The sequence below is a fragment of the Melanostigma gelatinosum genome (genome assembly GCF_949748355.1).
Source record: "Melanostigma gelatinosum genome assembly, chromosome: 14".
NCBI classification, from domain to species: Eukaryota; Metazoa; Chordata; class Actinopteri; order Perciformes; family Zoarcidae; genus Melanostigma; species Melanostigma gelatinosum.
The window spans coordinates 17,088,982-17,115,234 of record NC_136647.1 but is presented as its reverse complement, the minus strand read 5'-3'; the positions used below and the strand labels follow the sequence as shown (position 1 = coordinate 17,115,234).

The following is a 26,253-nucleotide window of genomic DNA, read 5'->3' as shown; positions in this document are numbered from 1 at the left end:
TCCGGCAGGTTGGCAGGTACCCCGAGGCAGTTTACATTCATGCAACTTCTAACCATAGACAGAAATAAATCTTCTCCTAAATGTCTTTTTGAAAACGAGAACGCAATGGAACAGAGTGGCTTTAACGTGACAAGAGCTCCAGTCATTTCTCTCTGGAGTAACCTGCGGTCTCGTTTTGGCTTTTGGTGGTTTGTTGGAAACATTTAGGCCGCAATTTTGTTCTACTTTGGACATCACGGATGAGCAGTTCACCACATGTCAGCATGTCCCCCCTAGCACTGAATGTTGTTGACTGAAGGTATTGACTTTAAAGAGCCTCATGGGGAAATTACAGTGTGTTCAAGACCAAAGGGAAAATGAGTAACGAGTAAAAACTGCATTACCTGGCTGCTAACAATCTTGCAGTTATTAAAAATATATCTATATTATTAACTGTCATCATTGAGACCCACATGTAACTGGAAGATGAGCATTAAGATGCTTCTCTGGCTACTGTCGTGTGTTGTCAAGCTCATTGGAAGCAAACTTTTAACGAATAAGGAATTGATTATTATTATTTCCATCAACTGGTTTGGAGAGCATAAACTCAGCTACGCAAAGAGTAGTTTGGTCAGAAGTTGTGTGATCTGCCAGTAAAAGAAGTAGTGGTTGCTAAGTGGGAACAAACGAGTCCTCTTGGCCATCTAACCCATCTACGAGAGAAGAAAAGAGAGGTCTTCAGGAATTTGTTCCTTTTGGGCAATTTCAATTGCTCCAAAAACAGCCGATCCACATGCACTTGTTGTTGCTATTACAGACATGTTATAGGGAATATCCGAGAAGACGGCGACAGCGGATACAGCCGACCTGTCGTATGTTTTATGCAGCAACAAAAGCGAAAAGCACCTCACAATAAGCGATTGAATTTTCAATACAGCTTTTCTAATGCGATCCTTCAAAATGTGCATAAAACGCACGTTTACAGAAACGCGGCTAGTGTGAGCACAGTTAGTGAATAGTCGATACTGACATAAGGTCATGGAGCAGCTTTGGCTCATTGATTAACAATAACTTGGATTCATTCATCACCCCAGAGCCCAGACGTCCCCTTGGTCTCCAGGTGGTGCAGCAGGTGGCAGTCAGTGGACAAACTGGAACCAGGCCAGCTACACAGGAGCGCTGTGGGAACGGCTGGATTTGAGCTCTTAAAAGATTTAAATGGTTGTTGAGCCCCTATTGACTCCTGCTATACATGGCCGTTTCACTATCTCCCCATCGCAATCCAACCAGCACTCTGGAATAGAACTAAACACACCATTAACTAGTAATATGGACCATGTGAGCGCAATATAATCTGAAATAATACATTTTTATGATGGATTTTGACACATTTTATTTCAAATGTTTTGAGATGTTTTACGGTGTCACAGATTTCTCACGTGAATTGAATCGAGCGTTGAAGATATTCCATCAGTGCGTTCGCAGTGGGGTCTTTGTTTCAGGTACAAAGAGACACACAGCCCCACTATGTTTGGTTGGTAAAATACAGTCCACTAGACAGAAGTTGGAGTTCGAACAGCAATGACAGGCTGAGGGTCGTGCAGACTCTGAACCAACATCCAGCCCCGAACTGTGATCCAAATCAAACATCCTCATGAAGTGCATTATGAAGGCGTGTGTGTTTCCTGCATTTCTCCCAGTTCATTCCACTCTCACACACTGTGTGTGAAAGCGTCACTCTGACTGTACGAGAGATTCCCACCGTGTTTTCTTTTAACATGACACCGAAGACTCGACACCACTTTAAAGCGTTGCTTTACAGCAGGGAGCGTCCTGTGCGTACATTTCTTTTTAGCGTTGCTGTGTTTCTTGGGCAGAGATTGGAGATATTGACATCGATAATATAAAGGAGTGGTGGCACAAAACGTTATAAAAGTCCCAATTTCACGGCCCAAACTGAGCGGAAGCTTGCGTTGGAGGTACCGCAAAAGAAATATTCAAACTATTCCAGGGAGTAGAGTGTGAAGATGAGTCCCAAAACAGCTGCAGTAAGTATGCCCATATGATGAGATTAATGCAGAAAGTTTGGCTTTTTAAGAAAATGTGCTGAAATGCAAAAATCTGTCTCTCAGAGCACATTGAATTATTTAAGTATTACATTTTTTAATTATTCATTTTAATGTCATTGCTTTGATATAAAATTCTCCTTCCGCTACCTGATTGCATTATAGCTGGCACTTGACCTTGTGTGCCTGGTTAAGAAAGATAACAGAGTGTTCCTGTCTCACTGTTGTAAAGCGCTAAGGAGATCGTAGGAAGCATCAACTTCGGTTTGCAAGGAAACTGTTGCGCTTACTAGCAACACATGCTAACCAAGTGAGCGAAGAAGCGAACGTCGACAGACAGGAGGCCTGTCCCAGTCAGAGCTCTAGAAGAAAACAAAGAGACAAAGGAAATACATTGTTGAATCCTTGCATTTTTTGCACGTGTGACAACGAGTTGTAGACTTGTATGTACTTGGCACATGTTCTTGATGATGCCGTGAGCAAAAAAAACCCCTGAAATAGATCTGTGTGTGAGACACCACAATGGGACCACAAAATGCTGAAAAGGTAAAGGACATGGGGCTGAAATCAGCAGTGGGATTTTCCTTTCAAAAACTGCTGGTGTTAGTCAGCTGATCTAACGTTAAAGGTAAGAGAGCATAGGATGTGTGAGGAGTGTCTTTCTAGCAGACCACACAGTATGGACACCTCAATGTCTTTGGAAAAAATATCTCTCTCTGAGATTCTCTTCTGCTCCTGAAGAACAAATTACAGAGGCAGGCTTCAGGCAGAAAATGATATAAGGTGGTTGTGTCTTGGAAGCATATCTCAAAGAATAGCCGGAGCGGGTCGACAGCTCAGCTCGTGAACCGGTGTTTTGGTCACTTTATTTGCTGAAGCACGTCCATATAAACCACTCTGAAATCACACAAACCCCTTTATTCATTTGTCTTTCAACTTTGATTCCACATTCAGTTATTAATTATTCTTCAACCAGCTGACGTACGATTCCAACGAGAGAGAATAGAAATCAAGTGAGTGGTTCTTAATGGTTTATATGCCTCTCCTTTACTCGGGTGACAGCCAGCAGAAGGAAGCAGAAAAACATTAGGGGTGTAACGATACGCGTATTCGTATTGAACCGTTCGGTACGAGGCTCACGGTTCGGTACGCATGACGAACCGAATACGTTTGAAAAAATAAAAAAAAATAAACAAAATATATATATATTTTTTAAAACCTTTATTTAACCAGGTAGTCCCATTGAGATTAAAAATCTCTTTTGCAAGATGTAAGTAACAATACTACATGACATTAAGGAGCAGTTTTTGTTTTTTATGCTTATGTGTTGCTAAGAAGACACCCCAGAAGATGAGTCACTCAGGTATAGTTCCATCATTGTTCAAAGTCAAAGAATAACTTCATGATGTTAGTTGTAATGAATAAATATATTTTAAAATCAAGTACATTTCTCTGGCATTTATAGTTTTCTACTGTACCGAAACGTACCGAACCGTGGCTCCACTGTATCGTACCCAACCCAACTGTGGATTCTGTGAACCGTTACACCCCTCGTGCTTATGTCTTACAATGATTTATTCTTCACAGGTTCTACTTCAAAACAACAGGCGTGTTGAAGCCGCACAGATTGAAAATAGTTAAAAAATTATGCACATTTCCATGAAAAATCAAAGATGAAATCAAACGTCTCTCGAACTAATAACTCCCTCAGGGCTGTCTGTTCCTGCCAGTCCTCTCCCAGTGTCTCCATCCATCGGCTGTGTGCTCCAGAGTTTTAAGAGTCTGGCCAAAGCGTTGCCTGGAGCTCCTCATTTTTTACTTACAATAAAGATAGACATGTGCGGCTGTGGTGAGCAACATGAGAAACATGAGCAACATGAAACATTGATTTGTGGATCGTCATTACCAGGATCGCGTTTATGTAGCAATATGAAGAAGGGGCAACTATTTTAGTCTCAGACTTATTTTTGCATGTTCAACAGTCCAGTCTAACTGAAGGAAACTTCATGAATAATTTCAGAAATAAAAAATAGAAACATGCAAAAAACTAGGACGCCTTTTTAGCTTCATTTCCATTTTAGTTATGGCAGTACGGTGGTATTTAACTGCAGATGGTTATTGTATGGATCAGTGTGATGATGAATAAAATCCCGCTGTTAGAAAACACAGTCGGTGACAGTGAGATCTTCAAAGTGTGCAGAAAATAACTTACAAACAACCTAACTAAGTAGTTTTGTGCTCTAAACCTAACTAAATAGTTTTGTTCTGTAAACTTAACGAAGTAGTTTTGTTCTCTAAACCGAACTAAGTAGTTTTGTTCTGTAAACCTAACAAAATAGTTTTGTGCTCTAAACCTAACTTAGTTGTGTTGTTCTCTCAGTAGTTTCCTGTGAAGAAGGAAGATTATTTTGAAAAGACTGTATGCATGTAACAAACAGAAATTTTCTTTTGTTGGAAAACGCCCCAAAAATGACTTTTCTTAATCTATCATATGAGGCGTTGTATGAGGATACCTTTAATGGGATGTATGATAGTCTATGTATCATCACACCCCGTATCCAAGTGCACCACGGTTCAGACAAACTTGGTCAGTAAATTACCGAAAGTGCAGGACGCACTTGACTCACTGCAATCTGCGCAAGGTTCATAAAAGTAAAGCCGTTAGTCTTATTTTCATCTGGAAGTGTTTTTTTCCCGTGCCTGATAATACATCGAAGTATCATACTCAGCGTGGGACTTTATAACGTGTCACAACCTTTTCAATCTACAGTAATATGATCTCCCCCTCTGAACGTACATGTGTTTGTATGCTAACACTGAGCTAACACTTCATGTGCGTCCCCGTGTGTGTGTGTATGTCCATGTCCTCCTAAGTGCTCCTGAATGTCACATCCTATCTGCGGCCTGTCCCCGAGGCACAAATGGACACTCCATCCACTTGTCAGGTGATTAATCTCCACTCCTCTCTCTCTCTCTCTCTCTCTCTCTCTCTCCCTCATCTCCTCTCCATCTCGTATTCACTCTGCACACACAGCTCTTCGTCAGCCATTCAGAGGACCATCACACGCACACACACTTACTGCACTCCCTCCGCCAGTCTCCGCCCTGTGAAGATCAATGAGGAAGACAGATGTATTATTCAGAGCATTCATTTGAGAGGTGGAGGGGGCTGCTTTTTTATTTTTTTGTGTGAGTACTCTGGCAGGATTATCAGGATTCCTGTGAAAGATGAAGTCACAGGACGAGCAAGGAGAGAGATAGTACGGGGGAAGGTAAACGGTTTACAGAGAGCGGACTGGATAGGCGGTGGATGGAGCAGAAACAGCTCTGGCGGCTCAGAGATGTTCTGGGAGGCTGTGTCGCGGTGCTAATGGGCTTCTAGAGGCAGAACATGTTGAGGCCGATGCTTCAGTGCAACCGCTGGGCTCTCACGCTGCTGAATGCTGATTAGTGATGGGAGTGCCGAGGCAAGCTCACAGAGGACGGCACACTTGCGCACATTGGCAACGTACACTAAAGCACACACGCACGGTAGAGAGCCGGCGAGCGACGTGGCAAACTCGGCAGCTCCCGCTTCACCTCTTGTCCTCCATGAAGGCGAGACGTTCGGTCTTAAAGTGGTGGGGTTGTTTCTGTCAAGGGCCAGGGGATGAGCATTAACTGTGTCCTCTCTCTGGCACTTCTGGGGGGCAGAAACCTTCCATTTGTCACAACCCCGCGCTGAAACATTTAGCCATTCAGTCCAGGCTTGGAAAGGAAAAGTGCGTTTAATGAGACGTGCCCTGCCATCTCCGGCTTGTAACCCTCAATTGAGGAGACAATGAAATTTCATTGGCCCGTACTGTGTAATCCCTGACTTCCTTAATGTAATTGGAAATCAAAGACTGTCCCTTTATTACTCAAAGCAGCTGGATGGAGGGTTTTTTGTATCCCTGCGGTTATTGGTCTCCAACAGGCTTAAGACGTGGGCCATTTACTGTGGGAAACCAATGAAGTTTCTTTACGATGGAGCCAGCTAGTCTCACTTGTGCATCACGGCGGAGATACACCAAATCCGTTGACGTATGTGAAGTCGACGGATCTTATTCATTCTTTTTCTATAAAGAGAAGATCTGGCCGCACGTTGCATGATGGATACAGCTTGATTGCTCGTTCGCCGTATCTGAATATGATGCATAACCATGACTCAGCCTCAAATGAGGTCCGTCCATCCGAAGGCAGCAGGCCTGCGAAACTCTGATCAAACAGTCAAATATCACAAACATATTTTAGGGTACTGTTGAGCTGTAAAATGAGAAAGATTGTTTAAAACAGAGTCAAAAACAAAGTACCCTCAATCGGCTGGAGCAAACCAGACCGCTTTAGGTTCCGCTTTGTCTTTCTGTTTTTTCTGTGGTGTATCTCCACCATCAATCTTGACCTTTAATCAGCGTTGTAACACTTGCATGCTCCAGGCATGCTATTATTGTGGGATTAATTGGCGCTCGTGGGTCAAATCCGCCAGGTATTGTTTTCATTAATTATGGACGTGATGTCCAAATCAAGTTTTTAGACCGCAGCAAAGAGATTAAGACAAATCTGCCTTTTATCCTCCGCCAAATGAAAACTTTTATTTCTCCCCTCCACAATTTTCCCACTCTTTCGACCCCAGTCTCTCCTCCGCAGCTCCAGCTATTGCAGTGGCTCTACCAGTTATTAACACACAATTACAATCTATTTAGGAAGCATCACTGAGAGGACCAGTGCTGTTAGCGGCTCATTTTCTACGAAATTAACTTGTGCTCAGAGCCAGCACAGTCTTGGAAAAAGGCCTCCGAAATCTTTCTGTATCGTCTGTAAGTAAAAGTGGGAATGATTATGAGTTTGTTTCATCAGGGAGCTGATTAATTGGGACACCATTCATTGAAATGTTGGTTGTTTTCTGTAAAAACAGCTGTTTAGCGCTGTGATAGCCTTCGTTAGTCTCTCGGGCTGTTTTTAAATGGCACACAGAAAATGTCATGTGTATGAATCTATTAGTACTTGCAGATAATTGAGTGACTGGAAAACTGACAGAATACACAAAAAGCAGCTGGATTTTCAGCATACATATGGAAATATTTATTTCCCTCCCAAAAACTCATGCAATTTTATCCTAATCGTCATTGTCCGACTTAATTTAGCTGACTACAACATCATAACGCGTCTTTTATTGTTTAGTGAGCGAGCATCATATACCTGGGCATGGCTGCCCTCCCCCCTCCCGCTCCGCTCCCCTACATGAGACACGATGCACCTTCAATGTGTTGTGGTGAATCGAGAGCAGCAGGGTGGGAGGGAGGCTGCACACTGAGAGCCCACGAGGCACGCCGAGATCAAGCAACGGAGAGAAAGGAGAAATTCCTCTGCATACATGAATATCATTCCAGCGAGAGAGAGAGAAGAACAAAGACCCACCAAGTTAATGACTTTTCTGTATCTTCGAGTGTGCTGCGTCTCCTCCGCCCTCTTGTAGTCGCCGGGTTCAAACGAAGAAAAACAAGGAGCTGTGGCAGGAGTAGCTGAGATAAGAGCTCTTATTGGCAACATGATTTCTTCTTTACTTGTCATCACCCTGTTATGGTATATTAAAACGGCACTGACCCAGTATGGATCAAATAACTCACATGTGTCAAACTCTGCGTCATTTTATGTGGCCCGCGAATCCGCCAGCAAAAAAAAAAAGAGGATTTTTTTCCTTCTTTTTTTTTGGAAAAATAATTAAAAGTAAACGGGTCTGTCTTCTGTGTTATGAGGACGACGACAGGGAGGAACATTAGTGATGCAGAGAGGTGACACAAACAGCTTTGAACAAAGTTAATGTCATAACTTGTATTTGATATTTGTCTTTGTTATTTTCTTTTATAGTTTGATCTTTGATAGAGTCATGTGGGTTTCTTAACCCTCAATTAAAATGATTTATGTTATAATAACATAAATGTGCTTAAATATCATTTTTCATTTATATAACTGCATGTACAATATGTTTAAACTTGAATAAATAATCATCAAATGCAGAGTTATTTGACAATCGCGGTGGAAGCGACCTGTCAAGTGAGAAGCAGAGTCATTTCCTCATAGATACAATAGTGCATACATAGTGCATACAATCTGACTTCTATCTGCAACCGGAGAAGTCTCCCCCTGATGGCCATAAGAACGAATGCAAGTTGAAGGCAATTCTGCATTGGCTGCACTTTTTGGACTCTGAGGTTGCTGCCTGTTGCTAACATCTTTGCCGTATCACTTTAAAAGCTGATGATATGAGATTGATGTGTTGACCGCTTGTTTCTGCTCCCCCCCGTTTAAACACATTAAAACAATTAATGTGAGGTTTCTCTTCCACCGCTTTACACCAAGCACCATTCATACTTTTTGTGTTTATTTATACTCAATAATTCTCATCAACTTTATATTCATCACGTCCACCTCATGTTTTACGTGTAAGCATGCTAATAACGTTGGTTATTCAGTACCAAACACAACGCAAAGCTCATGGGAATGTCGTTAGTTTAACTTTAGCACGTATGCGATCATAAAGCAAAGTATAATTAAATTTTTAACCGGATCACTAAAGTCAGTCGGATTCCTCTGAGGACTGAGAGGTGATCACTGTGCTGAATAGTGATGTAGTTTCAATCATAAATTGAATCAAATTAAACTTCTAATCTTTCTCAAAATGATTTGCAATCAAAAGCACCTTCCTGAAGGAGTTTTGCTCTTATTCTGCACATGCTCTTCCGTTGCTTGATTGCTGCGGTCACGGTGCCCTTGTGCAAGGCACTTTGCTCCCAGCAGTTCCCAGCGAGCTGATCTGTAACCCAGATGTGAAGGAGTGGAGAGCCAGTGTTCATGTACGGGTGCGATAATAGAGAGAAGAAAACACTCATGTTCAACAATCCCGCGCGAGTAAAGGTCAAAAGAACAATCATCATCATTTCCACCGACATCATAGCACTTCAATCTTTCCTCGCTCCCCTCTCCACCTTCCCGCCAAACACCCAGAACAAGCTAATTAAATCTTCTGTCAGGCGTGGAAATCACTCTGCTTTCATCCTTCCTCCGTTCACGTCCGTCACGTCAGGAACATGCACAACGACACGTGTTTTTAGGGGGCTGTAAGTCCCCCGTGCGTGTTCGACATGTCTCTCTGATCGCCGCCGCCTGCATGCTAATCACCAATGCGGTGCTGCTTTCTGACTGCGTTAGCGTGCTGCACTTTTAAATTGCGTCGAGGAGGATGTGTGCTATTGAGTCAGTTTGAGAGGTTGTGAAGATCAAGCGGCACCACGAAGACACACAGGTTGTGGGAAGTGCACTCACACATACTGTACACACACACACACACACACACACACACACAAAGTCCCTCAGGGCTTTAAACTTGAAGCTGCCACTCGTCCAGGAATGCGCTCTTTCCCAGGAGTCTCTCAGTAAGAGCAGAGCAGGAGGCAAGTTTAGCACATTGCACAAACAACTTGCTCACAGGATAACATATCCTGGCTGCTCATACAGCTCATCAGGAAAGTTGTGAATGAATCTATCGTTTGTGTGTGATAGCTTTCTGCCCTTGTTTTGCTCCTCTTGCTTGCAGCGTGTGTGTGTGTGTGTGTGTGTGTGCGATTAAGCAAAGATGTAATGAGTAGGGACAGTGCCCTGTTGTTTGGCTGTGAAGTGCTGCTTTCCAGCTGAGAGAGTTATTAACCTGTTTTGGAGCATCGACTGAGAGATTGCACAGTGTGACCTGACCAGACACACAGACTTGAAGGCCTTTGTTTGTGGCTACATGGCGGTCCAAGCAACTGTCCGCAGACTGTCTTGCAGTCTTCAAGTGAAATTGTTCTGTGTTTGTGTTCCTCAGACCAGCGCGGTGCTCTGCTCGGGAGGCTGCGCCCTGCTGGCCGTCAGCTCCCTGTTGGCCATCATCACCATCTTCCTGCCCAGCGGAGGATGTGAGAGGAGGATCTGCACCCTGGCTGGATACATGCAGATGGCTGCAGGTCAGTACAGATGTGAATACGCACACAGACAAACGGCAGGAGCTCACTCGTACTCGATCCAGACAGAGATGTTTCTCACAAACAGCAAAAAATGATATCCCGTCTTTCACCTCCGCAACAAACACTGATATGTCTATTGTAAAAAATGTGTTGAATTTGTTGCCCGTCAGTCAGTCAAAAAAAAAACAACAACAAAGAAAAGAAACAACTCGAGGACAGCTGCTGCTAGGCAACCAGTGTCTGCATAGCACTTGTGCGGGTGAACCAGCGAAGGGAAGGGCGAGGACAGATTTAGAGCCTGCTGTTAAAAAGACAATTATGCCTCCTTAACACAGGTCATCGGTTCAGGGTCGCGTGTGACTTATCAGGCCGCCGCTCTCACTCAAACAGAGAAGCAGTCTCGTAAAACAAAGGGCGGCGCCCTGTCAGCGCTTGGGCTTCAAAAGCCCTTAATGCCGCACAGCTCGTGCCGCTGCTCAGTACCGGCCTTCACGCTCTCGCTTTGTGCGTCGGGGCCATTTTTCTATCAGTTGGCATGGATTTGTTTCTGTTGTTGTGTGAGAGGATACGGTTCCTGCGCACTTAAGTCCCAGAACATATTTTGTTGTACGTGTTGCACCATTTAACTGGAGACTCTTTCTCTATACATTCCCGCCATTTTTCTGAAGCTTTTGAAGCACTTCTGTTGCCAGGTCAACTGATCCACGAACCCTTAGTTGTTATTTCAGCAGCAGTTACGTCCGCCTCTATCCTTGAGAATGTTTAGTCGCTAATTTAAATCCCTGCATGTGGTATTTAGTTGTAGGCGTAATTACAGGCTGATTTCATTGGGCAGGTGAAATCTTTACAGACAGAACTGGGACTTTCACCGGGTTAATGGTGTGTTTAAAGTGGCGCTTATTGCTTACAGCCCAAAAGTCTCTGTCTGACTCCAGAGTCAGGTCAATGTTGCTTTGGGAGGAAACGAGAAGGAGTCCGTGGCGAAGCAAGAGCCTCCCGTGAATCCATCCCGCTCTGCGTGCGCTGCAGCTGCGTGTCTTCACAGCAACAGACTTCTGCGGAACAACAATGCGAAGCGAGGAGCCGGGCCTTTGTTCCGTTTCCAGGTCGACTCTTGTCTCGATAGACGGAGGTTTCACAGAGAGCCCACAAAGCCCAGAGGAGGGCAGATCAGACGAGTGTTTGTTTTCCCAGCGCTGCAAGTGTGTGTGTGTGTGTGTGTGTGTGTGCGTGTGTGTGTGAGTGTGTGTTGAGTGCTACCAAAGAAGGCTGGTAAACTGAAACAGGTAGATAAAGAACAATGGTTTTCTTTGTGGTGTGCATCTTATCAGTGTTGCATATGTGAGAAATAAACTGCTGACGAGACGCTCGTCAACCGTCCCTCTCTAGATAGAAGCCTGTTTTGATCCACATGTTTACTACAGTACTGCTGACAGCCAGTGTGTGTGTGTGTGTGTGTGTGTGTGGAGTTTGAGTCACTTTGAAGCAGTGCTTTGAGAGGTTCTTGCTTTCTGTTGCAGAACATCAAAAGTGTAAACCAATGACATGTCAGATAGGAAGGGAGGGTTAGGGTTTATTTGCTCGGACTGGAATGTTGTAAGCTGGTAGGATTGAAGAAATTGTATCATGTGACTTATATGATCATATGAAATATTGGTAGTCGGTGAAAAAATATAAATATTTTTATGTATTAGAGCTACAAGGTCAGAATTCACAACTTTAGCCTGTTGCACTGCAAAGAGTGTATGCCGCAATATTGTTTATTTCTAAAATGTGCATGTCTTTGTGTGTGTGTGCTGTGTTTGTTTATGTGCATGTTGCATTTTAGCTGATACAAACTCTAATTTGTATCAGCATTTCGCTTTAATTAAGGCCACAGGTCAAAATGTGGTGATGGCCAACATCATGCAGGAATAGAGGAGGGCTTTTCAAGTACTTGAGCCTCATTTTTAGACTTTCTTTACATCTGCAGACCCCAACGTGTGGACATTATTCAGAGTGACAAATGTCAAGGAGTCTGCACTCACGACCACGCTGCAAGACAGCATCAACTAGAGGCTGAATCATTCCCCTCTGAACAGCCCACCTCCAACCCTTGCTGTTCCCATTTGCTAACAGCATCTGCTACATCTGCTGTATCACTGCTGCTATCGCTCAGGTAGAGAAACACAGGAGGCACAACCCAGGAACGTTTGTCTGTCCTGTAAGAAGTAGAAGCACATGACCTTACATATCAACAATTCCGTTATGTCTTGAGGCGCACACACACACACACACACACACACACACACACACACACACACACACAGAAACACACACGCACACAGCCGGGGGCTGGTTTGAACCAGGAAAAACCTTTTCTCTGCGAGGTAAAAAACCGCCCCGGCTCTTTCCTTTCTCGGCCTCGCGGTCCCGTGGGCACAGCCCAGAATTAGATGTGAACTTGCTAACCCTACACTGGATCAGCTCAGCGCTCCATCCAGCGGTGCAGCTGCTGCGCCGGCGAGCACTGCCGCCATAAATGGTTTCTGCTCAGAGAGAGAGAGAGAGAGAGGGAGGGGGAGAGAGAGAGGGAGGGAGGCAGAACATTTCTGTGTGCTGAGGCGGGGAGCTTTTTCTCCTGTCATGCATATTTCATCGGCCTGTTCTTCTTAGTGGTCAGGATCCATTGGATTGGACGGCTCTTTGGTCGGGCGGTGTGTGTGTGTGTGTGTGTGTGTGTGTGTGTGTGTGTGTGTGGAGAGAATGAACAGACAGATATTCACATGTGAATTCACACACTTTACAGGGAAGGGAAATAAATACAAGCATTACTGATTTAATGCACATGAACGACACACAAACTGTGTTTTATTTTCATTTCTACAAAAGCTATAGCGTTCCAGTTCTGAGTAACGGGGACTTCACCCTTCATGCTGGCTGTTCTCCCCGTTTATTTCAATTTATTCAGCTTCATCCGCCCGACACGTGCAGCTGAACACCGCGTTGGGGTTTTCTTCGTGGTACGACGCTCAGGCAGCCTCTCGCAGTGCGGTTATCTGTTCGGGGCTGAAGACATGTCACACTCGGCTGAGTGTACAAGCACTCGCTGCACATACAAGCTTAATCTCAGCACTTTTCCTGCAGGGTTATTGCCATATTAACATACGGAGATCATTTACATGATGTGCTTACATAAAAAACGTGCAGGAGATTTTATGAGCTGCATTGATTGACTGTTTGTTTGTTCTCTTTTCGTCGATGTGACTGCGAGTGAGTATTCCAGTTTAAAAAGCAAAATGTTTTCCTGTGAAAATGGCTCTTTGGGAGTTACTTGGGTTGAGGACTTGAAAGCGATACGCCTGAAGCTGTGTTTTTCTGCTCTTGAAAGAAATATGAACCACAGTGTGTTTTTTTTTCTTTTCTTACCTGCACAGTCGGAGATGTTTGTGTTGCTTGTGGTTGTTCATTCGTACACGGAGAGATAACAGGAGAGAAACGGCACAATCGGCGAACCACAAGTGAAATCTGGCTTTACTTTGAGTGCTGGATTTGGCAGCACTCTCTGGTGACGTTGTTTGATACAAACAAACGGTACGTAAACCCAAATTGTACAGGGGTGGTGACGAGGGATCCTGTAATTTAAGACATATTTCATGTGCGGTAGCGTCAAAATGTTTCCAAAATATCAAGATCCTATTGAAGTCCCTTTACCTCAAGACATCGCACTCCTCGACTGAAGCAATCAGCAAACTGAAAGCACAAGTTAATTGAAGAAAGATATTTTTAAGTGGTTACCGCTCATATACAGGTGAAGTCCTGAAGTAATAAAATAATTTGGTAAATGTAGATTTACCTCGGTGATGTACAAATCCTGGTATCTTATTTGACCTTTGAATAAAGCCTCTTTGATTTGATTTGATGTTGACTTCAGCATATATTTTTTGCTGACATCATTTGAGAAAGTTACCACGAATTACTGTGTGTATATTGTTAGAGGCGAAAGAGATAAATCTATTTCAACGATAAGTTTAGTTTGTCATCAAGAGAATTGTCCCAAAAATCATAATTTGAGGTGGTAAAAATGAGTATTTTCCCCTTTTCTTAATAGCTTAGGATTTAACTTTGACGCCTCAGATCTCGTTTTGCGACCCTTGCGGGTGTGTGGTATGCCAGCTGCACAGCAGAGAACCGGAGGGACCTGGCCCGGGTGGTTAAAACAGCACAGAGGATTGTGGGAGTTACCCTGCCTGACCTGGACGCTGTGTATGCAGGCCATCTCCAGAAGAAGGCCAGAAACATCTGCACAGACACCACTCAGCCGGGTCACTCTCTGTTTGCTCCACTGCCATCAGGAAGGAGATACAGGACCATCAAAACCCGGACTAACAGGCTGAGGAACAGCTTCTAACCCCAGAGCGGTTGTCTTAATGTTTTTATACACTTTTTAACTGTTGCTGCTGTACTGATGAGTCGCCAACTAAATTTCGTTGTATGTTCGTACGATGACAATACACATCCTTATCCTTCAACCGCTCTGGAACTGTGCCTCCTCATCTGCATCTCCATCAGAAGGAGTATTTTTTAAGCCCGACCCTGGCTGCTTGGGAACGCAAAAGGCGGAGTGTAATTCCTGTGTGTTTCCCACACACAAACACACACACACACACACACTCGCATCCAGTTGCATTGTGCTGATGCCGAGGAAGCCCGGCCTGCTGTGTCAGCGTTCCTCTGGGCAAAGCTGCTGCGCAGATGTTCTCAGAAAGCGCGGCGATGAAAATAGGAAGTTGCCTTTGATCAAAGCACCTGCTGTGTTATTTCCGCCGGAGCCCCATATGGTACCAGCGCCAGCTGTCAATCACCTCTCCGATACAGATGAATACATTTCTCATATGAGGCCGCATTAGAGCGGCAGACTCTATTAGCGGAATGTTTTTCACCGTGCGCGTGATTGTGACAATCGCTCTTGTCGCTTCTGAAGCGTTCCTCCGACAGAAAGTCTCAGGCTGAGTGAGAGGGAACTTTTCTGAGAGAGCAGACGCCGCTGACGCATTGTTTGATTGCCTCTGCCATCTTTGAACTCCTTCCAGCTGCCCCCTCGGGCACAAGACGAAGCCGCTGCTGTCTCCACATCGTCTCTGTGTGTGATGGAAGCAACTTCAGGTCAGGATTCCTCGCCAGCCGGTGTTTTTGGGGGGTCTTTCATTTCTGGTCCGAAGCTTTCTGGTCCGCCCTCCAGGCTGCTTGCCTCTCATTTAATATGCTGTGTGTCTGAGTGTGTGTGTGTGTGAGTGTGTTTTAAATCCACTCTCATTTATCCGGCCTGTCACTCACTCCTCCATCCAATTCTCCCTTTCATCCTGTTCTCTCAACTCCTCTCCCCTCGCTTCGAAGTATCCCCTATAAGCACGTCTTTACCACAATCACAACCCCTCAGACCTCTATTGGCTTGTTTTCTGTTCGATCACTGATATTTCATTCTGTTTCATCATGAGTCGGCCCGGCTCGAGGCTCTCGCCCGCCCCAAACGTGCACTTTTAGCAAGGAGAACTCGTTCCACCGCCGAATCTCACCTCAAGAAATGAGAGAAAAGTCGATTTTGGCTCCCTTTGTTGGCAGCGTACACTGACAGAACGTGACCCAGTTGAGATGCAGCGCGATGCTGACACTGTGACCTCTTCACCTGTGACTCACACAGCGCGCTGACTGTAGACATTCATCACAGACGTGCGTCGTGTCAGTCACAGTGTTTGCGGGCGTGTCACTTTTTGTGGAATCAGGGCGGCGTTTTGCACTCGCTGTTGACAGTGATGTGATTGGTCACGTCTCACCATCTGTACATACACACACACACACACACCAACGCACACAGTAATCTGAGTTATTTAGGTTCGTGCTGTAGCTTAACAAATCCCATTAATTAAACAGGGCAGGAGCAGGTTTACACAGAAATCATTCATATTTACTGGAGGAACACGACACGGCCGCTTCATCTGCAAACGTGACAAAGTGTTCACAAACATGCAACGTGTTTGCTTCATTCCCTTTTTGCTTTCCCCCGCTGTATTACAGCATTTGTCATCGTTGCAAATGGATAAACCAGGCCTAATGCCCCCGCATGAATCAGAGCTTGCGTTTATTTGTGTATTTGTGTATGCTGAGCTCATTGGTCAAATCTGATGTCTGCTGTAATTATGAGCACTTGGCTCTACTCGCTCACTGATACATCGGCCAAAAAAACGAACAAACACAGTAATTGGTCCACCAGTCAATTAGAGACAGACTGTAATTGAGACTGTCCAATTCATCTATTTTCTTTCCGTTTTCTGGAGAGCTCTGCTATAGACTTTCGTGTTGAGGCAGCCGTCTGAGATCAGCTGTTTTTTTCAATCTATCTTTAATGCTGCCTTTTAAATGGCCGCATGTGCTTTGATCATTTCTTCCTCATCAAATGTGAGGAGACAAGAATATCAGTATGTTTAAAGGGCCGGTCTGTAGCACTAAGGGAGCATCTATAGGCAGATTGTTTCTACAGTAGCCCAGAAAGGACAAACCAAACAATGGCTCTAGGGCCTTTTGCGTCTCCGCGTCGGCCTCCGTAGTTCTCCTATAAGCTTGGCGCTCTGGAGAAGCTTCGTCTGATATTAATGCTCTTCATAATATCAATTAACACTTTGATTATCTCTGTTTCTGCACACACACACACACACACACATATGCCGAAACTATCCTAGCATGTGGTTTCGCCTCCCTGAGTTGTGTCACGCTAGCAGGCAACAAATGACAAGTTGACAGAGGAGAGGAGGAAGATGAACGTTATCACATGTGTTCTGGTGGACCGGCTCGGTCCTCTCACTTCTGTCAGACGGGGAAGAACCGTCGCAGGGTCCAAAAAAAACCCCCCGCGCTCGGCTGTTTCTTATTCCTCTCCTGTCCCCTTCCTCTCGCTGCTCCTCCGTCATCCTGCCATGAAAGCCTGCCTGGCAAACACACACACATATACAGGCTCGCGCTCAAACGCACTCAAAAGAACTAGTGGCTATGCATATTACATGAGTTCTCCACCTCCTCTTTGCTTTTTTTTCTTGCTTTTTTTTCCATTTTGCAACTCACAGCGGAGATGATGCGGTTGAAGCCAGATCCGTGCACTTAAGGGCTGTTTTTCTTACTTCGCTGCAGAAGCCAGGAGCTGCTGTTTTATGGGAAACCTGTGACTTTAAAACATCAATATGTAATTCAGAAATATCTTTGTGGTTGTAGACAGTTGAGACCGGGAAGTTCAGGAAAATCTATTGTCTATTGATGCGCTGGTGTTGCTCTGTAATAATCCCTATTGCTTTCCTTTAATCTCCCCTGGAGTTTGAACTGGGAACTGGAAAGACTCTCATGTTTGCACTAAATAGGATGAGGCAGCTGTGCACAGGTGTGTGCTCTGTACCAGTTTTTTTTACTGAATCCAATCTAGATGGTCGCTGGTTACAGTCACGATAGCAGACTGGCTCAGTTATGGTCACAGTAAAGTATGTGTGTGTGTGTGTGTGTCTCCTAGGAATTCCCACTACTGCCTGTTTGATGTGAACAACAGCCAGGATGACTCACTGTTGTGTCTGTGGCTGTTGGAATGCAGCTGCTTTATTCCTCCACACTAGGCCCTCAGCCGTAAACACACACACACACACACTTGGATGGATGCGTGTGTGTGCACGTTTACATGCTCTCCTCTCAGTCTCATTTCTCTTATGCCGTTTTATCCTCTTGCCTCTCGTGCAGTGATTGAGCTCGGAGGCTTTCTCTTGAGTGCGCAGTGATGAGTGAGAGCTCGCGCCGCGTTGTCGTGTTTTTGTTTGTGCCATCTGTGTTGTCGGGAATTCGATTTTGTTGGCAATATGAAGGGGCCGAGAGCGCACACACACACACACACGCACACACACCATGATTGATCGGGCAATGCTTGGCTCGTGTTTATGACTGTTTCATTTGCATGGGGAAAATGAATATGTTAGCTCTGCTAAGTGAATTAAAAATGCTGCATCTGAGGATGGTGCGCGGGTGCGACCTGCTGTGATGTCCTGTACTTATAAAGAACCAAGGGATTTCGGCTCAAAGTGCAGCCTGTTCTACAACATTGACTGTATAGAAGCTTTGTCAAAAAATGTCCAAATGTTCCAGCACTATTCACCCTTTGAATCACCGTAGCAGTGAAGCAACGAGAAAACTAAGGAAATATGCTTATTCGCTTCCTTGCAGAGAGTTAGCTGAGAATATTGATGTCACTCTAATATCTGCATCCAGCAGCAGGTTGGCTTTGCTTTGCATGAAGATGGAAATATGTGTATTTCCAAAAAATGTGGAACTATTGCTTTAAATATATGTTCATATGTTTAAGTGACAGGAAAGTGAAAAACACCCCAAAACAATCTGCAGCTGAAATGGAAGTGAAATGCAGCAATTTCCGGTAGTTCTGTGTACAATGCTGTTAAAAATGGACTGAATGAACTGTTGTTCAGAACTTATATCTTGCTGAGAGAGAGAGAGAGAGAGAGAGAGAGAGAGAGAATTTTCTCCCTCAAGGACATCAGTGGCGGTGTGCGGCTGGGGACTGACTGTATATTCAGAGTCAGCTGGATGAAAGCAAAGCACACATGAGGCAGATCCAGTGAGGATGTTGAACAGCAAGTGGACAGAGTGGGCATCAAGTTCATTCAGGAAGTTAAGCCAAAAAAAACAAGACGTGTGGAAATCTATTTTATCCTACGTATATATCAATGTTTACTCTGCTGTACTATGAGAGCAAGAAGACGACAGGCCTGACAGGAAATCTTCTGTCTCAAGCACAAAGTCAGTTTCCTGAGGGTAGCAATGAATCTCTCTGGTCTCTTAAAAAGTGCTTTCACACTTAATGGACGCGTGTTAGTTTGTTGCTGTAGTGGTGCTGATGCTGATGCTGTAGCTGTGTCGATACTACTACTTACTACGATGAAGCTGTTCCCGCTACACTGGATGCGTTTTGCAGCGACAGGATGGATCTCAAACGCAGAGTCACGTTGGAATGTGATGTTGCTTGTTTATTCTGTTTCGTCTGTTCCTGCAAATGTACCGCGCTTCATCTTCTATGATCCGCATGTCACGGAATTGACATGGTTACAAAAACGACGTACCCAACTTGTATTATCTAATATATGCATCACATGTTGTTTGCTCAGTGAGAAAAGGAGCTGGCAGTGGAACGCCTCCTTCTCTGATGTGGTGTGATGGACACACAGCTGCTTTCACGCGTCTGTCTGTCTGTCTGACATCTCTGCCTCTACACACTGCAATATGCTACACCAATGAAAGATGGCTGGCACTTACTGAGATTATAGAAACCGAGTGAAGACGGAGTGTGTGTGTTGATGAGGCTCTCCTTTCAGTCATGAGCCAGTTTCCAATATACGTCTTTACGTAAAAGATGGTAACCACAGGTGCATGCTAACCCCCCCGTGACACACACACACACACACACACACACACACACACACATGCTACACGCCTAAAGGTAGAGGCAGAGAGGATTCCACATTCCTGCCTCGACCCCCACCCCCAAGGGCCACACATACAGTTGGGCACGGTGCCTCCTTGAATCAAACACACACTCTGTCACTGCCCTCTTGCTCACACAAAAAGGCAGGCAGACGTATGGGTGAGCTCACACACATACACACATACACAAGGAATGTTCTGGATTATATATCACAACCAACACACAAACATACACACACACCTTTGTTGTCGTCCCTGCAGATGTGTATCTCTGGCTTTGCGGAGGAAGAGGATATGATATGTGCATCGCCCTCTGAACTTATTTGTAAGCAGATATCATGTTTCCACATGAAGATATTCTGTGGGAGAGCGCATGCTGCACACACACACACACACACACACACACACACACACACACACACACACACACACACACACACATAAAAGCAGTCAGGTGTGGACAGTTCTTTCTCCCTACATCAGGACCAGCCTTGTATATTATTCTGGACCTGTCCATTCACACACACAGACACGCACACACACACAGACACGCAGTCTATTGATTTCATGGATCATTTTCGTAATGAAATCTGTCCTCGTGTTTTCAGCCGCTGATCCACTTGTCCCATGCCATCGATCTGGAGCTCTCGGTGTGTGTAAAGATGTTTTACTTCTATGAAACTGACATGTGGCCTGCAGTATGGATTAGGAAGCAAGTCATATATTAAGTATATTTAAACTGAGTCAGACGGAAGATAGCTTTACTTTTTTGGCGACAGCTGCAAAAATGTATAGTAAATTTAAGGTGTGTCTCAAATGGATTCCACAGGATTTTCACAGATTTTTCAAAGGAAGCCTCTGGTCCCCCCCCCCCCCAGGTTCACACTGTTAGCTGCTAGCCGACGGCTCAGCCGCCACCTTGTTGAGAGCCAAGTGGAGGCATTAGAAATGCTAAATGTTGGATCAAGATATAAGATGTAAAAACGACTCAGAATAGATTTGCTTCTTTTTTGTGGTGTTTCTATTATTTTGTCCTTCTCCCCTTGCAGATAGTAAGTTAAGAAAATGTGTTTGCTTTCTCGATAGCTGCCTTTTATGAAACATAATTGGGTTTGTGCAATCGTGTAAAACACACAGCCAACACACACACACACACACACACACACAGTTCCATCTTAATCTATATGTCCTGTGTGCGTTGGGCGGCTCACGTTGATTGACCTGCTGATGGGTTGGATGCTGTCAGGCTTGTGATTTAATCCGTTTCAGCAAAGACGTTTACACACTGAAGATAGAGAGCATAGGACGGGAGAGAGAGAGACCTCTGTATTTCCTCTTCTCTCTTTCTGTCCCAACGCATCCCTCACCTCGCTCGCCTCTCCCTGATTACAGTTTAAAGAGGGCACCTCAGACAGACGGGGGGGGGGGGGAGATGAATGGGTCTGGGACCAAACTGATTAAAGCCCCGTCTCCCCCACCGGGTCTCTTGTTCATCGCACGTCTTTCACCGTGTGACTGCGGGGTCAAGCCGAGCCTGTCGGGCAGGAAGTGAAGCATGAATAAAATGGGATAACCCTGACAGCCGCGTTGCTCAACCACACCCTTCATTGTCTGTTTCATTATCTAGTTTTTGTGCCGGACGCTGGCTCAGTTGTCACTGGGAAACTTGAGGGTTACTGATTGTTGTGGATGTTCTCTGGTAAAATGTCTCTACAAGGATCTGAGGTCCGTTTTCTGCAACCTCAACCCATACTGATTGAATCTTAGAGGGTAATTCTCATCTATTGCAATGTGGGTATTGTTTTTGTCGTTTTGGCCACATTTGTTTCTCGCTCTCTCACTACGTTGAAGTCAGATGGAGCAAGAAACACGAGCGGTCAGGCGATCATGCAGGTTGTAAATGAAACCCCCAGGTTAGCCAAACATTATTTGGAAGGAAAAAAATACAAAGTCTAAGTTAAAATGATCATCAAAACCGTTGTTTTCTGCTATACTAATGCTCTGAATCTCGGATTTAACACCTTTAAATCATCCAGAAACAACCCAAATGTTGATAGAAAAGAAGCTCACACCAGTTCAGTATTGAGAGTGAGCCTTCATGTTGTCTGTACATCGCTGGGCGCCTTTATCCAGCGGTGACACTGGTCTCTAAACTGCCGGTGAGTCTCGGTGTCCTCATGTGAGCTCAGAGCAGCAGCTAACCCAATAATGGCTTTGGGCTGTAGAAGACAGCGCTCGTGTGCTGATTCAGAGGGCGGACAAATGACACGGCTGGGAGGAACAGTTACAGCATCTGAAACATGACGCATCGATGATAACATGGTTAGTGAAACACCGCAAATTAGGTACCATCCCTTGTGTGTTAAGCCCACACGATGCCCTGCGATTCTTACATTTAGTTTTCAGTTTTAACCAAGTCAGCAGCTGAGCTGGTTGCAGGTTAAAGTATGCTTGATCACATCGATACCATATTGATATTCCTAAACTGCTTTAATGATTTCAACATGAGTTTCCTTGAAGCACATTTTACATCGTGACCAAACGGTTGAATTACTTTATTGAGTACAGTGTTCTCAAAACCTATACGATGACCAAAACCCCAAAATAAGACCCCTATTGTACAGTAATACAGCAGAATTTTAAGTGCATGAGAATAACGATGATGATTCAAATGTCTTGCGATGAGCTGTTTTCTCAGTCCTTGTCTCCAACTCTGCACATCTCATAATTCATCCAGCGATTTCCCCATTATCGCTTCTCCCTGACAGGCCGATACAAACAACCTCAGTAGGGGCGAATACCGCGTCGGCGGGGCTGAATCGCCCGTCCGAGGATGAGATGCTCACCATCTGCTGTGTTTACACTTTCCGACTCTCCGACTGTATTCTTTTGACAGCCTTTGATGCATTAATGATTCCGCCCGTCTCTCGGTTCGTTCTAGCCCTGTTTACTCTGGAGTTTGCTGCCCTCTTTCATCATGGCTGGAATTCCCCAGGTTCCCAACAGCTAACTGAAGCATGTCAGAGAGACGGGGAGTACAGAGAGGGAGTATATATTTGGCAGAGTTTGAGAAACGCAGGCTGTCATTCTCTTCTCGTCAGTCTAATGCTGGAGACCACTGCTCATCTTTTGAGCCTTTTTTTAAAGTGGAATTTCTGCTTTGTTAGAAGGAGTAAAAACCAAACTCATGATCTGGATTTAAACTTTGGAGTTTCCAGGGGTGTGGATCCTAATCCGTTGATGCAAAAGCAGATGAATTACTGGTGTTCAGTCATCAGAATGATTGCTGATTCAGGAAAAAAGAAAAATGCAGTTGTTGCCGGCAAAGTCTTACACCTTTTTAGCGCCTCTTGTGATGCGATATGAGGTGTGGAGACTGGCTCCAAAACACTCCCTCTTTCTCTCTGTCACACAGAGGCAATTTAATGCCGGGGAGCAAAGCTTCTCAGGCAGGAGACACCGATGCGATTCAAGTCGTCTCTTGTGAGAAGACAAACGAGAGAGAGACAACGGAACCAGACAGAAGGAGAGAAATGAGGACGAGTTTTACACTTTCAAAACCAGTAGCAACCCATTTCTTCAGTTTTTTGGGGGGGGGGGGGCCTCTCACGTTCAACTGCGGCAACAGGAGCAAAAAGGTGTCATCGGCCCCCAGAGCCTCCCAGCACCCTCAATCTGTCGCCACACATTCACACACAGAGGGGAGAGCACTCACTCCCTCACACACACACACACACACACATACACTCTCACACACACACTCACACACACACTCACACACATGCAGAGTACTCGCCTCGACCACACTGCACTGAAGGAAGAGTGAAACGTCTTTACTATCACGGGATGGATTGCCATGAAATTTGGAGCAGGCATTCGTGACCTTCATGAATTCATGAATGCCTCTGGCGTTGGCGATCCCTGACTTTTCCTCTCTAGCGTCGCCATGAGGTTGACATTTGTGGGTTTTTGACGGCTATTGGACGGATTTCCACGTGGTTCCGATATTCCTGTCCCCTTCAGGATGGTGATATTCGGAGACCCCTTAACATTTCATGCAGCTCCAATAAAACTATGATGTTTTCAGTTCTTTGGTTTAAAGAGAGCTGCAGGAATGCGTCCTAAAACCCGGTTCCCTCACCTCGAAGACAATGTTTTTTTGTCTGAAATAAGGTCACAAGCTTGAACACAAGCTTCGTTTAATGTTTTGTCAACATTATAAAATACGCCAGTAAATACGCCTCTCGTGACATTGAAACATGTGTCTTAAAAAAGGCGGTTGCTGACAAATCGCTAAACGAGATTAAAAAAAACGGCATCACGCCGACGAGTCCGCCTCTACAGCCACGTCGTGTTTCCCCACCCTTGAGAAACCATTGTGACAAACTTCACAGCTGCTAAACATCAGCATGCTCTACTACTCTGTGCAGTAGAGCCTCAAGTCGTGTTGTAATTAGGGGTGTAAGGATGCGCGTATTCGTATTGAACCGTTCGGTACGAGGCTCACGGTTCGGTACGCATGACGAACCGAATACGTTTGAAGAAAAAAAAAAATAATAATAATTCTTTTTTTTTAAACCTTTATTTAACCAGGTAGTCCCATTGAGATAAAAAATCTCTTTTGCGTTTTGCGTTTTGTGAACCGTTACACCCCTAGTTATAATACAAAAAAATCTCAGTGCCTCATTTTCCATCCTTTTTTATAATTGTGTTCATATTTTCTTTATTGTAAAGTTTGGAAACTGAAAATGAAATGAAACAGAATACTCATATTCACAGAAGTATGTTGCCGGCTTTGCAAGATCAGAAGCTCTTCAGTGATCCCTGAAGGGAAGCAGAAACGAACAGACATATAAGTTGGTGTTTTATTAATAAAGCACATGAATAAAACAGTAATATGAAGGTTAAATTCAAAATAAGACTGATTAAAACGAGGGCATCGACATTGCGGTCGTGAAATATAGCTCATATAAAATTTGCCCCATGCTGGTTTTTGACAGCTTTACAGATTCGATGTAAGTATTATATATGACTCGGCGTCACTCTGGAAACACAGCGGTCTCTGTGGTGGAGATCAGACGTCTAATAGGAAACAGAAAGGACACTGAGGCCCTAATCCCTCTGTCATCTCTGCTTTGCCTTTTATAGCTGTTTAACACGGTGTGGGCACGCAGAGGCCAGAGGAAGTCAACGACCAATCAGCACTTTGTACGACCGAGGAGAGACGCGGTATTCGTCGAATCCAGGGAGAAAATACTAAAATAAGAAAGGGGAAAAAAACATTGTTTCAGCACTTTGAGGTTTTTTCCCCGTCTTTGAGCAGAATTACAGCCTGTCAGAAGCTCTGAGAGGAACAAACAGCCTCAGTCCACTGAAAGGCCTTCAGCCAGAGGAGAGGGATGTTTTCTCTGTCAGAGGACCTGATCTGGATTTCTGCCCCGTCTTCTCGACGAGCGGCACCCGGGCACTCAGTGACCGCTGTTTGACGAGGTGACCGAGAGGCCGGTGAAAATGGCAGCGAGGAGATGTTCCGGCACGCATCAGAAGAGATCAGAAGCGAACCCTGACAGCAAGAGTGTGGATGCAATTATCGCCACAATGCCGCATACTTGTGCCTCAAAGAGAGATGTAACAAGAGAATGATTCCACGCATCATGCAGTATTTCTCTGGAATATGCTCCCCTCTCGTCCTTTCAACTCTTCCTTTTGTTCCTTCCTCTTTCGACTTCACTGGCCCCCTCCATCGCCTCTTCATCCTCCAAACCCCCCCCCCCCCCCCTTCCCCCCTCCCTCCACATTGCCTCCAAGGAATCTTTTGAAATTCTCTGAAATTAAAATGAGTCTGGTGTCCTGCCCAGCAACGAGGACCCAGGACTGAGAATAAGTGCGTTTCTCCACACAGGTGTCGATTGATGACTCCGACTCTCTTACAGTGCGGCGCGTTTCGCTTTTGCTTCATAATTGCTCATCGTCACGCGGGCGCACCCGAGCGCAGTGTTTTCCCTGTCGCGTGTGTGCGTCATACGAACACTATGTGCTATAAGAGGAGTGCCATTAATCTCCTTGTCCTGGGAGAACCGTGGCTGTTTGTGTGAGTAATGAGCTCTGTACGTCCACGCTGCGTCTCTGTTGTCTTTAATTGGTGCGGCGTGACTCTCTTCGAGGGATCCAGTGTAATTAAGGTCTTCTCTGGATGAATCCGGCTTCACTAGCTTCATGGCCATGACGTGTTTTGGCTGATTTGATCAACTGGCCTCTGATCAGTGAAAAGAATCTTAACTTAAGAGTCTTAAGTGAAAGAGTTTGCTGATTTTAAGTTTGACCTTTGACTCCCATGATTACAAATCAAAAATCCCAACTCGACAGCAACTCTTTGCTCTTCGTTTCCGTGCGCTGCGCTGTGTGTGCTCACCTGCAGCTCTGTCACGCAGGTGTGCTGGACAAGCCTTATTGTGCTGACAAATAATAATGATACTCCCGTCTGTCCCCCCCACCTGCAGCTTTTTCATCAGTGCCTCGCACAGCCAGCACCCCGTTTATTTGCTTGTCTACGCAGAGTCGGGCGGCCAGCCGTTGCAGATCAAAAAGTGTTGAAAGCAGTGTGGTCGTTCAGCATCCATTTTGCTGTGGAGCTTGAAGAGCCTGATGGTCGATGGCTGCCATTAACCAGTACCAGTACAGATTTACAC

The 26,253-nt window shown here is 45.0% G+C and overlaps 1 protein-coding gene across 1 annotated transcript in view; it reads left to right on the top strand.

Moving 5' to 3' along the window:
- lhfpl7 (LHFPL tetraspan subfamily member 7) overlaps positions 1-26,253 on the top strand; it is a gene marked incomplete at both ends in the record, with an annotated part of 82,082 nt that overhangs the window by 16,262 nt on the left and 39,567 nt on the right. The window contains one exon of the mRNA XM_079284040.1: positions 9,925-10,063. Within this exon, the coding sequence (XP_079140166.1) occupies positions 9,925-10,063 (139 nt within the window). The remainder of the gene's footprint in view (positions 1-9,924; positions 10,064-26,253) is intronic.